Source organism: Nannospalax galili, unplaced genomic scaffold (genome assembly GCF_000622305.1).
Source record: "Nannospalax galili isolate Female #2095 unplaced genomic scaffold, S.galili_v1.0 scaffold858, whole genome shotgun sequence".
Taxonomy (NCBI): domain Eukaryota; kingdom Metazoa; phylum Chordata; class Mammalia; order Rodentia; family Spalacidae; genus Nannospalax; species Nannospalax galili.
In genome coordinates, this window is record NW_008341877.1 from 121671 (window position 1) to 136159 (window position 14489).

Consider the following 14489-nt stretch of genomic DNA (forward strand, 5'->3'; position numbering starts at 1 on the left):
TGGATTTGCTGAAGATTCGTGCCTTTACTTCGTTTCTCAAATTCTCTGATTTCGTCTATCAGAGCAGGGAAAGTTACAGGGTAGCATAAAAAAGCAAAAAAAGGAAAAAATTATAACTGGTTTGAGAGTCCAGAGCAGCTGCGCAAGCACACGACTTCCCAACAGGTATGACTTTGCAAATTAATTCATGTGCAAACAGTGAGCTGTCGCCAGATGGAACTTCATGGTTAGAGCTCTGGTCTCTTAATAAGGTTTTAAGTTTAAAGGTAAAAGCTTCCTGCCCTAGGTGTTACAAACTTAGTGTCCTTTCTGCTCCCCGCAGAGCCTCTTCATCCAATCACATCCCAATATGCAAATAAAGCTTAGCCGGTGCAGACAAAAAGGAGCAAATGCTCTACCAGAATCCAAGTGCTGAGCCTGTCACCAGTGTTCCAGGAGCAGAATCAGCCATGTCTTCCCAGGCACACCCAGATATCCCTGCCCCACTGGCCAACTTGAAGATCCAGCATACCAAGGTAAGGACCCTGTAAGCGCGGCTTTCCCTCGGGTTTGTCAAAAGTACGTCTATTTAACGCTTAAAAGATCTATCTAGACTTCTGTAAAGAGCTCTTTGCTAGTCTGAAAATAAAAAATTTACAAAATTAGTGATATGATTCAGTAATAAATTCTAAATCATATCAGAAAACTTCTCACAAATTTACTTCTTGCCATCTCCAAGGGAAAGGGATTCTGCGTGAAAGGTTGTGCTAGAAGGCAGTGAACTACAGCAGCGTTTCTACTAACTGGGTGCAGCAGGCACCTCTGGGAAGCAAGGCAAATACAGAGGAGCTTAAGAGGAGCCAAACCTGCGGGAACTTATGTTTCTCTTATTCTTTTCTTAAAGAAGTAGCGCACTTGAGAAAATAAGACCGTATGTTTAATGAACGGAGTTTTAGGATTGAGAACTTGAATCAAGAACTTAAAATGCACACCGATTAGGATTATTTTGTATATTTGGAGAAAGGAAGTATTATTTATTCCTCCAGGCATGTTTGTTGCTGTTGGAACAGAGATGTAATTGTTAACTGATAAATATTTGGATCAAGGGCAGAAGCCTGACTCAGACTTCAAAATCTGCAGCCACAAAGAGCTAGGAAGTGGATCAGGTCAGGGTTGTTCTGAGCCTCCCTGAATTTTGCCTGCCTCACAGTGACGTGGCTGTTTTTCCTACAGAGCTTAGGACTCCAAAACTAACAAATCACACACACACACACACACACACACACACACACACACACAATGTTAAATAGTTACAGTGTAAACTGACTCGCTTAAAATGATCTGCATGTCCTGATGCAGATGTCAAGATGGGCGATGGGCTGTTCAACTCTGGGGAGGGCCATTTTGATGCCTGAATTAACCAATGAAAACTAAGAGCATTTACCTTAACGAGAAGGCCCAAGTGCCCCTTGTTGTGCATTTCCTATGTGTGAACATGGGTAGTTTGAAACCCTGAGGCATTTTCATAAGCCCATCCAGTGAGGGAGCTGCCAGGCTGACGGGCTCCGGCCGAGGAAAGGCTGGCAGAGCAGAGTGGGCCTTGACCATGGCGAGCAGCAGCCAGAAGTGTGCCTCATGACTTCACAAAATGGAAATGTGGGGACGCCACACTCTCCGGTAGTTCACATTTGGCAGAAGTATGTCCAAACACAAATGCCCATCTCCCTCCCTCACTTTCTTGCTTCAAATTTCTCATCTGGAACAGCCTTTCAAAATCTTCACATTTAAAATGTTTTGGGAATATCAAAGTTACTGACTGTGCTTGGAACACTGTATTTTGATTACTAAGAGTTTAGTTTTCCTGATTCTAGCTGGGAAGGCGTTTGATAATCAAGATGTCCTTCACTTTTTATTTAATTTGGTTTTTGGAACTTTGCTGTCATTTTTTAATTTATTTTTATTTTATTTTTTTAGGAGTGGGTATATATATCTCAAGGAATCATTAGTATGAATTATCTTTCTATTAAGTTTTATTTAATGCTATTAATTAAGCTTGCAAGTAAAAGTACTAGAAAAATGCATATCCATTCTCAGGTTTGGTAATCACCCAGCATAGACAGGTGTTTCCTGATTAAAATCTCTTCACTGCCAGGCCTTAAATCTCACACCTTAAATCTCAGCACTTGGAAGGCAGAGGCAGGCAGATTGCTGAAATCAAGGCCAACATAGACTACACAGTGAGTTCCAGGTCTATAGTGGCTACAAGGAGACTCTGTCTCAAAACAAAAGAAAAAAAAAATCTCTAGAAATCTCTTCTCAGAAAGGCAGTGCATAAAAACATCTTAGGGAGAGTGACTAAGTGTTTAAGAGATAAGGACTAAAGAACAGCCACTTGTTTTGTGTTTAAGCATTTCTCTGGTTAAAAGTAAACAATGAAAGTGAATTTTGATTTCTTATATCTTTTGTATAACTCAGGTCTATTCAGTTAACATTCATTGTATTCTTTGATATGTTGGTTACATTTTCACCCTTGAGAGAACACCAGTTATGCATGCAATTTCATCTAAACAGGTGAGCTTTTCCAAATGCCTGTGCGTGTTCCAGTTACTTTGTCCCACTGAAGATTTGCATTAGATCTGTACTTGTAAGAGAACTTGAAAAAGCAATGGCTGTTAACTGTTTCTTGGTTGCAAACCAAGTAAGCCAGGGCGTTACATTGTCTGTGGGATTACCACGCCTGATCAGTGTCTATGTTTTTCTACTATTTTCCCTCCTGTTTTAAGTTTTTTCTTTATTATTGCCTGAATATGTTGGTGTTTGGGACAAGGGAGAGAGAACAAATAAGCAGATGTTAATAACAAATAGAAAGAAGAGCAATCATAGTTGGAGAGCTGCATAATCTTAATGTTGCAACTGTTTTCTAGCTGAACACAACTCATTAATGTATCGTTTGGGGCTTATTCTTAGCTTTTTATTTCTTTGATGGGGTGGATAAATTAGAGTTTGAGAACTATTTCATTGAACAATTTAAAAGCTTTTGGGTTTGAAGCCTCAGTAAATTATAAATTGACATTCCTTTGTAGCGGTAAGTAAATCCCATGTGTGTCTGTTCATCCCTGGTCCTAAGTCTTTACATGAAGAGCTACTTTGAAAGTCACAGAACCATTTGTCAAACGCCATTGCCTCTACCTGTTCTGTTTTCTTACAGGTTAGGTGGGGATTATCAGGATTCACATTTCCTAAGGAGGTGTAAATAGTGCATTTAATCGGTATGAAGCATTTGAGGCAAGGCCTGGGTCACAGGGAGTGTGCAGCATTAGTCATCCTAGTCCTTTGTATCTTTCTGAATCCTTTCCAATTTCCAGAATTTTCTTAAGTGACCTGTCCCAGGTCTGTTTCCCACAGTGCTGCTCTGTTTTCGTCTTTTCCTACTTTTTCTGTCGCTCTTCTTATGCCACCTCACAAAGACTGCATAGGAGTGAAGTTCCCGGGGTTCATCCAGAATTTCAGAGATCCAGGTTGTTTTTCTCACAGGATTTGGTGACACTGTTTTCAGTTCTCTATTCATTCACTCTATTCACTCTTAAAAAATAGACAAGTAGGAAATTCAAGAAGACAAATGCTCTCACATAGGGTTTAAACCTCAAAACGATTAGTATTGCTATTAAATTTAATGCATCAAATGGTGATATTTTTCATGCTCAAAAACAAGTTTCATCAGCTAATGACATTTGACACACACATGAAATAGTTAAAACCAAAAATGTTTACAATGATTTCATTAACCTTCTCACATTACCCTTGTGGAGACTGAGATGTCCTCTTTACCGATGAAGCAAGTGGGTAAAGCTAAACGCACATCAGAAACACTTTCCTAATAAAACACAAGTTCAGGGCTACAAAGTTTGAAACTCAGACTTTTTCAAATAACCTAATGATGCTTCTTGTTTCTCTTCCTTTCTAGCGACAAAACAAAATTGTCTAATACCTTGTTTCTTAGATGTGTATCTTTTCTCATAAGCATCACTATTAAGTCTACAGTTTCATCCAATATTGAGGAAATTATAAAATATTTTCACTAAAAGGGTAATGAAAGTCCCATCCCTTTAAAGAGTCAATGAGAAAATGCCACTATGCATTTTTTTTCTGGGGAAATATCTGTTCAACGCATATGCCAAAGCTAGCTTGAAATAGTAAACTAAAGCTCCAGAAAACACACTTTGTATCAGTTCACCAGAAGCTCCAAATAAATGATATCAGAATTGACATGGAAGGCAGGAGCAATGGCCATAAAGATCAAGCCCACTAAGAAGCGTGTTCTTGCCTGAAAGGTATGGTTATTTGAAGAAAAATTCTAAATTAGTTTCTTCTGTCTCTGTTTTTTCCAGTTGAAAAAATTCGTTCCTTCATGAATCTTAAACATATTACTTTTAGTGTGAACATGTTTGTGTGTATGTTTTATATGTTAGTTGATACAGATGGTTGACCAAAATGTAGTTTTGAGAAGGTGGAGATGCGCAACATTAAGGCATCAAAACAAAGCTTCAGCTTTAGTTTACAGAAATGTCTCAAACTCACGGCACACTTCAGTGCTTTTCATCTGCTGTCTCCATCCCACAGATCTTCATCAACAATGAGTGGCATGGTTCAGTGAGTGGCAAGAAATTTCCTGTCCTTAACCCTGCGACTGAGGAGGTGATCTGCCGTGTGGAAGAAGGGGACAAGGTGAGTTCATGGTCCAGTTTCTGCAGGACTTTTTTCTCACCATTCTGATCTCACACATTCAGTGCAAATTACAGACATTTCATGAAGACATAGCTGCTCTGGAAGTTGGGGACGTGCAGAAAAGATACTGGGGAGTTGGAGGGCAGATGCCTGTAATCCAAATGTTGAGAAGTCAAAAACAGAGGATACATGGGGCTTGCTGTCCAGCCAATCCAGTTTAATAACAAACAGCAGATGCAGGGAGACACCCTGTCTCAAAAATAAGTTTTAGAGCCATTGAGGAAGACCCCAAAATAGACCTGTGGCCTTGACATGAACACATACCCAGGAATGCCTGTTCCCATATACCCCTCCCCAACAAATCATTGATTTGATATTTATCAATATTATTAAATTTGAATATTAACATGACTTAAGTGGAATATTTAAAAGTTGTTACACTCTAATTATAGGAGCAACAGAAGATTCTACTTTCAGCTGAATTTGCAAATTGTAATAAATTAGAAGAGTAGCCAGGCTGAGTAAGTTACTCAAGTTGACAGTGCCAATAACTCATGGAATCAGTATTCAGATGGTGTCCTCCTGACCATATGGAGCCTGTGACCAAGAGGAATACTGTGGGTGTCAGGATTTCTGTTCTACCCTGTGATTGTTAAAGTAACAATTAACTAGCAAAAGCCTGAGTTATGAAGAATGAAATCTCTGAGAACTTCTTCCTGAACATATTAAAAATACGTATATGTTACTGTCTTCTTCAACCAATTTCCCTCCCTGCCTACCATTGAGAAATGACCAAGCTTTCAGTCTTTTTACCATAAGACGCGAAGAGATAAAAAAGAATGAAAACATGCTAGAAGATGAAGTCCCCAACACAAGAATGACGCTGTCCCTAGCACTGCTTCAGCTAACCCTGGCAATCCCGTGCTCCTGTCGGTTTCCATCCCTTGTTACCACAGCCTCATTCTAGCAGATCACAGTCTCAGGACATCTATGGTACCACAGAGGCCTATTTCAAGACCTTAGAGCTAGAGCCTTTGGGGATTTGAGGGAGGCCATAAGTTAAGGTTCCCCTATTATGGAAACAAGTTAGACCCAGGCCTTGAAGGACAGGGCCTGAGAGTTGAAGCACAAGGAACAAATGGTTAAGATAAAAGAGAGAATGGAGAGGACATTTGTGAGGTTCTTTCTGATTTCACTCCACACACATTCTAATGATTCATCCATGCAGAACTGTGGTGGATGCTGAAATACAGCGATACCTGATTACAAAAAGACTAAGCTCTTGGACTTGCTTACATCAAGAGTGACCAGCCTAGTCTACATAGAGAGTTTTGAGAATTTCAAGTCAGTGGGAGCTATGTAATGAGACACTGTCTCAAAACAAATGAAAAGAATCAACAAATGCAAACCAAGAGCGAGCCTGATCTGATCTAGTCTCAAAACTCTCTCTTTCTCTTTCTCTCTTAAAATTTAAACATGGGGAGGCAGGTGTGGTGGCATACGCCTTTAATCCCAGTACTCTGGAGGCAGAGGCAGGCGGATCTCTGTGAGTTCAAGGCCAGCCTGGTCTACATAGTGAGTTTCAGGACAGCTGGGGATACAGGGAGACCCTGTCTCAAAAAAAAAATTTTTTTAACATGGGACTGGAGAAATAGCTAAGTGGTTAAGAGCAGTGCTCTTTCAGAGGATCTGGGTTCAGTTCCCAGCAGCACCAACATGGCAGCTAACAACCATCCATAACTACATTTCCAGGGGATCTAATGTCCTCTTCCAACCCCCACAGGCAATGTATTCCATGAGTGGACATACATACATGCAGAAAGTACATTCATACACATAAAATTAAAATAATGAAAATAAAACATTTAAAATTCAAACAGTACCTCTAGCATGATACAGGGAAGGGTATGAAGAATTTTGTCTTCTTAGAGAATTTGCCTTTCTAAGCCTACTGACCCAGAGTAGCATTTAAAAAAACCCACATATAGATGTTTCAGTTTAATCCCACCTGCTTTTTTGCAACATAAACTATGATGGTTTTACAGCATACGCACACACACACACACACACAGAGAGAGAGAGAGAGAGAGAGAGAGAGAGAGAGAGAGAGAGAGAGTCACGCAGACACACGAACACATTATTCTGGGCTAGGGACAAAGTTGAGCCAGGAGGGGAGAAGGAGGGAACACAATCTAAGATTAAAACTATTTGCTTAGCTTAGATTGTAAAAGTTTATTACAAGAGGAGTCTAAGACCTAGTAAGATTGCTTCCATTGTTTTCCTAAAAGTTACCTAGATATAAATGAGCTGATTTTACAGTAGGAAGCAAATTGAATATATGGTGTTAAAGGATGTGGTAGTTTGAGTAAGTGTCCCTGTGCTGGAGAGCTTTAGTTGTCAACTTGACACACCTGGAAAGAGGGGACCTCGACTGAGGAATTTCTTCTATTGGACTGGCCTTATGGACAATCTGTGGGGCAATTTTTGATTGTTGAGTGTTGTGGGAGGGCCCAGTCCATTATGGATGGTGTCACCCTGGGCAGGTGATCCTGCATTGTATAAGAAAGCAGAGTGAGCACGGACCAGGGGAGCAAGCCAGTAAGCAGCATTCTTCCATGGTCTGTGCTCCAGGTTCCTGCCCTGAGTACCTGCCTTGCTTTCCCTGATGACAGTCTGTGCTGTAAGCCAAATAAACGCTTTCCTCTCCAAGTTGGTGTTGGTCAGTGTTTTTATCACAGCAATTGAATTTAAACTAGACCAGACCACATAGGCTTCAACTATTTGAACATTTGGTCAGGTGGTGGAGCTTCTGCAGAGAGAGGCTCAGGAGATGTGGCTGTGCATCAGGAGGCACATTTTGGTAGTTCATACCCACATGCCATTTCTAGTTTGTCTTGCTCTACTTCCTGTGCCTGCTTGAAGGTTTGAGCCCTCAGCTTTCTGCCCTGGCCCCCTCCTGGCACCCATGCCTGCTCACCAGCTACAGAAAAGCAACTAATACAAATGATCACAAAACACAAGATGAACTATGGTTAAAAGCTCAATGAGACAGGAGGCATTCCCAGAAAAGTCATTCCCACACAGAACTTCTTCTCTGGCCTTCTCACTGACTCAAGGGAAAAGTCCATCACAAAGGACCTTTCTTTATACCACTCAACCCTTTGTTATGGCTTCAATCCCAGCCTACCTCTCTAATGGAAGAATTCCACCTCCACCCTGCCCCGCGTCACAGCCAATCTTAGCCTGCTGCCTGCTCACTGCCTCTGTACACGTTCAGTGTGGTCCTCAGGGACTGGTTTCGGACACTCTGCAGTGCAAGCTCATTTCTGCTCACTCTCACATCCTGTTTCTTTTCATGTAAAAGGGGGAAATAGGAAATAATTGGAGGGATGAAAAAGATGTAGAGAGATCTGTTCTGAGACAGTGATTCTCGCACAGATCAACACTGCATCTGTGTTGACAGTGGCAGGTGCAGGCACACTATGGAACACATCAATGAAAAGTTTTCTCTTCCAGGAATCTTTGAATTCCCATATGTCCCACATTCCATGGCTTAGGAGTCTATAACTCACTCATTTACTGACATAGGCTTTGATTCTGAAAATTGATGTTGTTTGGAATATCCTAGAAGTCTGTTCAAACACAGGGCCCTACCTTCCCCCAAGTACCTTTCCATAAAATTAGAATGAGCCTGAGAACTTGCATTTCAGAATATTTTTCAGACAGTACTACTATTATTAGTTCAGGAAGAAGCAGAAAATCATTTGGGGGAACAACAAAGCATAAAATATTAAGTGATTATATATCTTCTTTAGGGTTAACATTAGTGTTTAATATGAGATAGAGTTAAAAAAATAGCAATAATTGGGGCTGGAGAGATGGCTCAACAGTTAAGAGCACTGGCTGTTTTTGCAGATGACCTGTGTTCAAATTCTGGTATGCACACGGTGGTTAACAACTATATATAATCCAGTTCCAGGGGATTTGACGCCATCGTCTGTCCTCCATGGGCATTGCATGACACATGAAACAAGTGCATTTACATACATGCGGGAAATATACTTATACACATAAAATAATTTTTTAAAATTCAAAAAATAAAAATAAAAACAAAACAATAATTGCATATATTTAGAAGTGTGCAGGTTGAGAGACTGTTAGCTGCCTAAACATCCAGATAGAAATGACACTCGAGAAGAAGACCGTGACTCTTGTAGTTGGCGGTTAGAGGAAAATTATTCTTGATGTTTTAACATTAAATCCTTGAATACTTAGCGCTGCCCTGGCTTACTAGGGAACATGTTGCTTTGACACAGGGATTGATCCCAACAGGAAAACAGAACTCTCTCCCTGGGATCAGAAGAAGCCTTTAAGGCAGCCTGACGACTTGGATCAGGGAGTTTTGAAATTTACTTTCTTCCTGAAGTATAGAAGAGAAAGCTTATCAATACATGCCATTGATTTGCTCTATGCTTAGTGACAATTGTTCCCCCATAGAAGTGATTAGGGATGTTTCCTCACACTCAGTCATGCCACCATGCTGATCCTATTGACTGGACAAATAACTAACCCCTGACAAAGTTGCTGGTGATACAAACTGTGGTAAGAAACCTTGCTTCACATCCAAAATTCCTGTACCTGTATTTGTTTTCTGGAATTATTCAAACAGAAAAATTATTACTGTTCAAATGATTTATGATTATTTAATAGATAGTAAACTAACATTCCTTAGTGATAGGAACAAATCTGGTCAATTGCACAGTCACATTAATCCTATTGCGCTGGACTGGCTCATTAGGTCATAAGCCAGGAGGTACTGGGGAGTCCATTCATGAGTTGAATGGAGCTAACAATGGACCACATCCAGCCTTTCATGGGATCTCAGGGGCAGGGCAGGAGCAAGAGCAAATACAGGTTGCTAAGTGCAGCCTGCATGTGGGTGGGAACTGTTTTCTTTTCACTTCAGTGGCTCTTTTAGGAACCAAGGACTAATCCTAAAGCATGAACTAATCGATAATTGGTGGGGATAAAACTAAATGTCCATTAAAGTAAGTGCTTCAGACAGGTGTGAAAGAAAACTGGTCTGATTATTATGTTGTCCATCTCTGAATGAACTAATACCAGGATATATATTCCAGGAGAGATGGAAGCATTCAGTCCTTCTCCAGCTAGTCTCAAGAGGCTCTAAACATCTCAGTACCACCCAAACTGCCTGCATACTCTCTATCTTTAGGCCTTGATTTTAAAACTGCAGCGTTTTACATGCCATAGGCCACAGGTTTTGATGGTAGCATATCTAAGGTAATATACCTTTTTTTTTTCAAAATAATTAAAAAAAATCATCTTAGAAATATCTTTCCTAGAATGAAAATCTATACTATGACACCCTTGAAATTTAAAATCCACCTTTGTGTAAGCAGTAATTTTGGATAATGTAAAACTTTTATTGTATAACAGAATGGAATGGGTTTTTGATGATTTATAACCAAATGGAGCATGTATATGACACCCCTTTCCAAGGCTCAGGGACCATTGTGGAAGAGAGTGTAGAAAGATTGTAAGAGCCAGAGGTCAGGGAGGACCACATCAAAACAGTATCTTCTGGACACGACAGGACCATGTATTTATGGCTTCACAGCAGCTGTATTTGCCTGCACAAGACCTGAATAAGATCAAGCCAGTCAGTATTCTTCCATGGAGTGGGAAGGGGTTCATGAGACCCCCCTCTCTAACTGAGGAGCTATGGACAGTTGGTGGCTTCTGGGAGACAGAGAGCTAATTTTTCTTAAGGGCATGACTCCTGGCAGGTGTACCATGCTCTGGTGGATTGCCTCAATATTAGGAGTTTATATGCAGCACAAATTAGGGTCAATGAGTTATTTTAAAAGATAAGAATGATATTGTGGGAGTAAGGAAATGGAGGTGGATTTGTTAGAAGTTAAGTGAGAGAGTTGGGGTCAAGGTATGATCAGAATAAATTACATAAAATTCTAAAGAATAATAAAATATTTAAAAATAAATAAGACTTCTTATATAAATACCAATAAAAATAAATTTTATGAGGCATGACTTTACATGACATCAGTATAACATATCAAGTTTATAAGATAGCTAAAAATGATTATATATAGGCTAGAACAACAAGCTTACAGTTTATAATACAAATAGGAACCTGGATAAAATAGAACCAGATGTGGACCTCAGATGTAGGATCAAATTTTGGTTATATTTCCTGGTTTGTTTCACAAGCATAAGTTCTACTTACCTGTAGAATGAAGTCCATGGTTTTTCATTATAGTAGACACTTGGGGCTATAAGGAACTTGTCCTAGTCCCTGGAGTTTAATAGGCTCTTAATTAGTATCTACTGTGTGAAAATGTAAATGAAATGTATTGTTTTTTCTATCAATGGTTAAATGAGACAAAATTCCATCTTTAAAGAAATGTGTGAAAATACCATCTGGTAAAATGCCTTTCCCCAGTCAGCATTTTCCTATGATTAAAGTTTGTGCTCAAAGGTTGCATCCCACTCTCAATAGCTGCATTTTGTTAAAGTTTGTGCTGGAAATTGCATACTGCTCTTAATAGTTACATTTTATCCACTGCACCCCTTAATCCAAAAGAGGATGTGGCCAAGAACTCTCTGAACTTGCTCTGCACTCTGGTAGTGAGGCAGAGGACCCCTTTGCTTGGAACAAAATCCCAGCAGGACCCTCGCTGGGTCTGCTTGCTTGCTTACATCACCTTTGCACCTTCTGCATAAGTAAAACTTTTTGCCTTGTCAGAGTACTTTGGATTGTATGGTCATTTTCTTGAGACCCTAGACCAATTTCTAACAACATGAAGCTGAATGTCTGGTAACTATTGAGGTACATGATCGTATTGAGCTGGGTCTTGGAAAATGTGTAGGATTTTGAAAGTAAAGGGGCTTGCTGGTAGAACACTCTCTATTCAAGGAGAATTTCAGGAGCAAAGGAGAGAAGGGCTGGGCGTATGTATACAGGAAATAAAGTGGGGTCAGAAAATGTTAGACCTTGAAAGCCAATCAAGAGGCCCTTACCCTTAGGATTGTAGATAAAGCCAGCAGCCACAAACAGAAAAGGAAAGTGGTAAGATAAATTGCTTGAGGCAGATTAGCCTGGTGGCATTCTCCAGACAGTGGGAAGGGAAGACAATCAATCAGAGGCTGTAGCCACTGCGCAGTAATAAGGGTCTGCACAGAAGAAGGCAAAGGAAGCAGGAAGGAAGTGTGCTGGGAGGCCACTCGTCCTTTCCAAGTCTTCGAGGACCACAGTTTCTGTACCAAGTGAGTACTTAACAGGTATGCTACATAGAAAACTTGACAAAGATTATTGTGCTTTTAAAGATAAGAGAAACGAATCTCCAATGTATTGTGGTACAGCATGTATCACTTTAGAATAGAATAGACCCTCTGTATCCATGAATTCTGCACCCATTGGAATTCAGCTACTGAAGGATCGGAAGTATGTTGCTGCTGACATGGTATGTTTAGGCTTGCCACAGCTATGTGGAAATTGACATTTTTTGGCCATTATTCTCTAAACAATACAGTATAACTACTTAAAAAAATTCCAAAGAGAGGCAAATTTTAAAGAAATAACTTGAAGCAGGTTACACAAAAATGTGGAGAGAATGAAGTTTAAGGGGAAAATAGGAACAAGAGATCAAAGACCAAAGGATTTGCCAACATGGGGTCCGCTTTGGTGGGATAATGAAGGTTTCTATTTAGCTCTGTTCTTTTTTTCTTTTTTTCTTTTTTTTTCTTTTTTGAAAATCCAGATGAGTTTATTGGACTGGTGACAGAGCATAGGGTGGGGGTTTATTTACAGAAGAGTGCGTGCCCCCCCATTTATGGCTGCTCTGCAAAGTCCAAACTCAAATATATATACTCTTCAGAGAATGCTGTGAGTCACCTCTCTTGCCATTTTGTACAGCTGTTGGGAAGTCACAGTATAACTACTTCTTACCTAGAATTTACATTGTATTAGGTGTCAGATACTTAAAGGGTATGGAATCTTCTTTAAGCTACATGCAAACACTGTGTCAATTTAGCGTCTATGATTTAGGGTTATCTTTGGAGGACTGCAAAAGCAGTTGCTCCTGAACACTATTTTTCACAGTTCCTAAAATTATAGCATGATGTTTTGGTTTTATGTCCTTCCAGTTTGAGTGACTATTTCAGAAAAAATTTTTCACTTTTCTGACATTGGCAGACTAATACGATGCTATCGAGTAGGTGGAGGGATGAGCTTTTCGGTGCCTCAGAATTTACACAGCTAAAAAGAAGATATCAGAATCCAAGCTGTGTTTTTGTTTCACTAAAAATGAACTGTCATTAATCCATTTCTGCTCCTGCAAGATTAACGACATGATATGCGAAAAGGAGAGTTATAATCCAAAAGATCTAACCAGGAGGACCAATTGATTTATCCAGCACTCTGCAGGCATATTGTTTTCATGGCAGGGTGACGTATCTCAAAGGTATACTCTCCCAGCCCTTTGGGAGTCCAAGAGTTTCAAGACAGCTCATCTTAGCAAAGGCCAATGGCAGAGCACTGAGCAGAAGACCACTTGAAATCTGTGCCACACGGGTCTGTGTAACACAGAGCTGCAGTAAAGAGTTTTTAAGCCATGGTACCCACCGCTCACACTGGCAAGCTTGGATTCTTGTGGTTTGCTATTGCTTCTTCTCCAAACAGTGGTCTCTGAATTTCCTTAGGAAAAATGTAGAAACGGTTTGTGAAATAAAACAATGACCAAATATAAGCAATAATATGATCAACTGAATGTCCCAAATATACAGTGTATGTGTATTTCAGTGGGGCGTGTTATAAATACATATATTTTATTGTATATACTCATCATTCTTCAATAAGTTAGATAGCATTATGTCAAGTATTGTAGTAAAAGAATATTTGTGTGTGGTTTTAAATAATCAGTAGTTGCTCAGAACATACTGTACTTCTAAAATGTTTGCTTTTTCCCCTTCACAAATATAGAGAACCCCTGATTTATAGTGGTTGGATTTATAGTTTTTCAACTTTACTAAGATATGAAGACAATACATATTCATTAGAACTGTACGTTATGTTTTGAAGTTTGAACTATTCCCAGGCTAATGTGATGCAGTACAATATTCTCCTGGAATGCTGGTGAGGTCCTAGTCAGCCGTACAATCAATCATATGTATGAACAAAAAAATACTCTTAACCACAGTGAACCATGTTCAATAAATTACAAGAAATACTCAATTCTCGTGATGAAAGAGGCTTCAGCTAAGATAGGTTGGGCCAAACTATGATGTTTGGTGCATGGTGTATACTAAATGCATTTTCAACTTATGGATTTTTCAGATGTAACTCTCATCAATGTATAATTATTTGTACTATAAAATTTAAATTTAAATTTTAATTTGTAGCCTTGTAAGTCCAGTACATCTTAATTGAATTTAGTCTAAGGAAGGTGATATTAATTTGGGGTTCATGCATCTTTAAGGAAGAGATGACAACCTGAAATTCAACCTAATTATAAATAACTTCAAAAATAGGTGGTTTCCATCCTCCTAATTTCTAAGGGGAATTAAATCTCTTGCAAAAAATGCAGCCCAGGGGCCTTTATGACTTATGGAGTTCCATGAGGTAGGCAGTCCTCTTGACAAAAGATATTGGCAGAATCTTTGCCTATACAGTATCTACAACTGATTTTATGGGAAGCAAAAGCCCATGGAGTAGTGATGGACGAAGTGGTGATAGTCCTTGCTGGGAT

At 39.6% G+C, this 14489-nt stretch overlaps 1 protein-coding gene across 1 annotated transcript in view; it reads left to right on the plus strand.

Annotated features, from left to right (window-relative positions):
• The first annotated feature begins 378 nt into the window (after positions 1 to 378).
• LOC103737699 (aldehyde dehydrogenase, cytosolic 1) overlaps positions 379 to 14489 on the plus strand; it is a 46398-nt gene continuing 32287 nt past the window's right edge. The window contains exons 1-2 of the mRNA XM_008837553.3: positions 379 to 515; positions 4600 to 4704. Coding sequence (XP_008835775.2) covers positions 390 to 515; positions 4600 to 4704 — 231 coding nt within the window. The 5' untranslated portion in view covers positions 379 to 389. The remainder of the gene's footprint in view (positions 516 to 4599; positions 4705 to 14489) is intronic.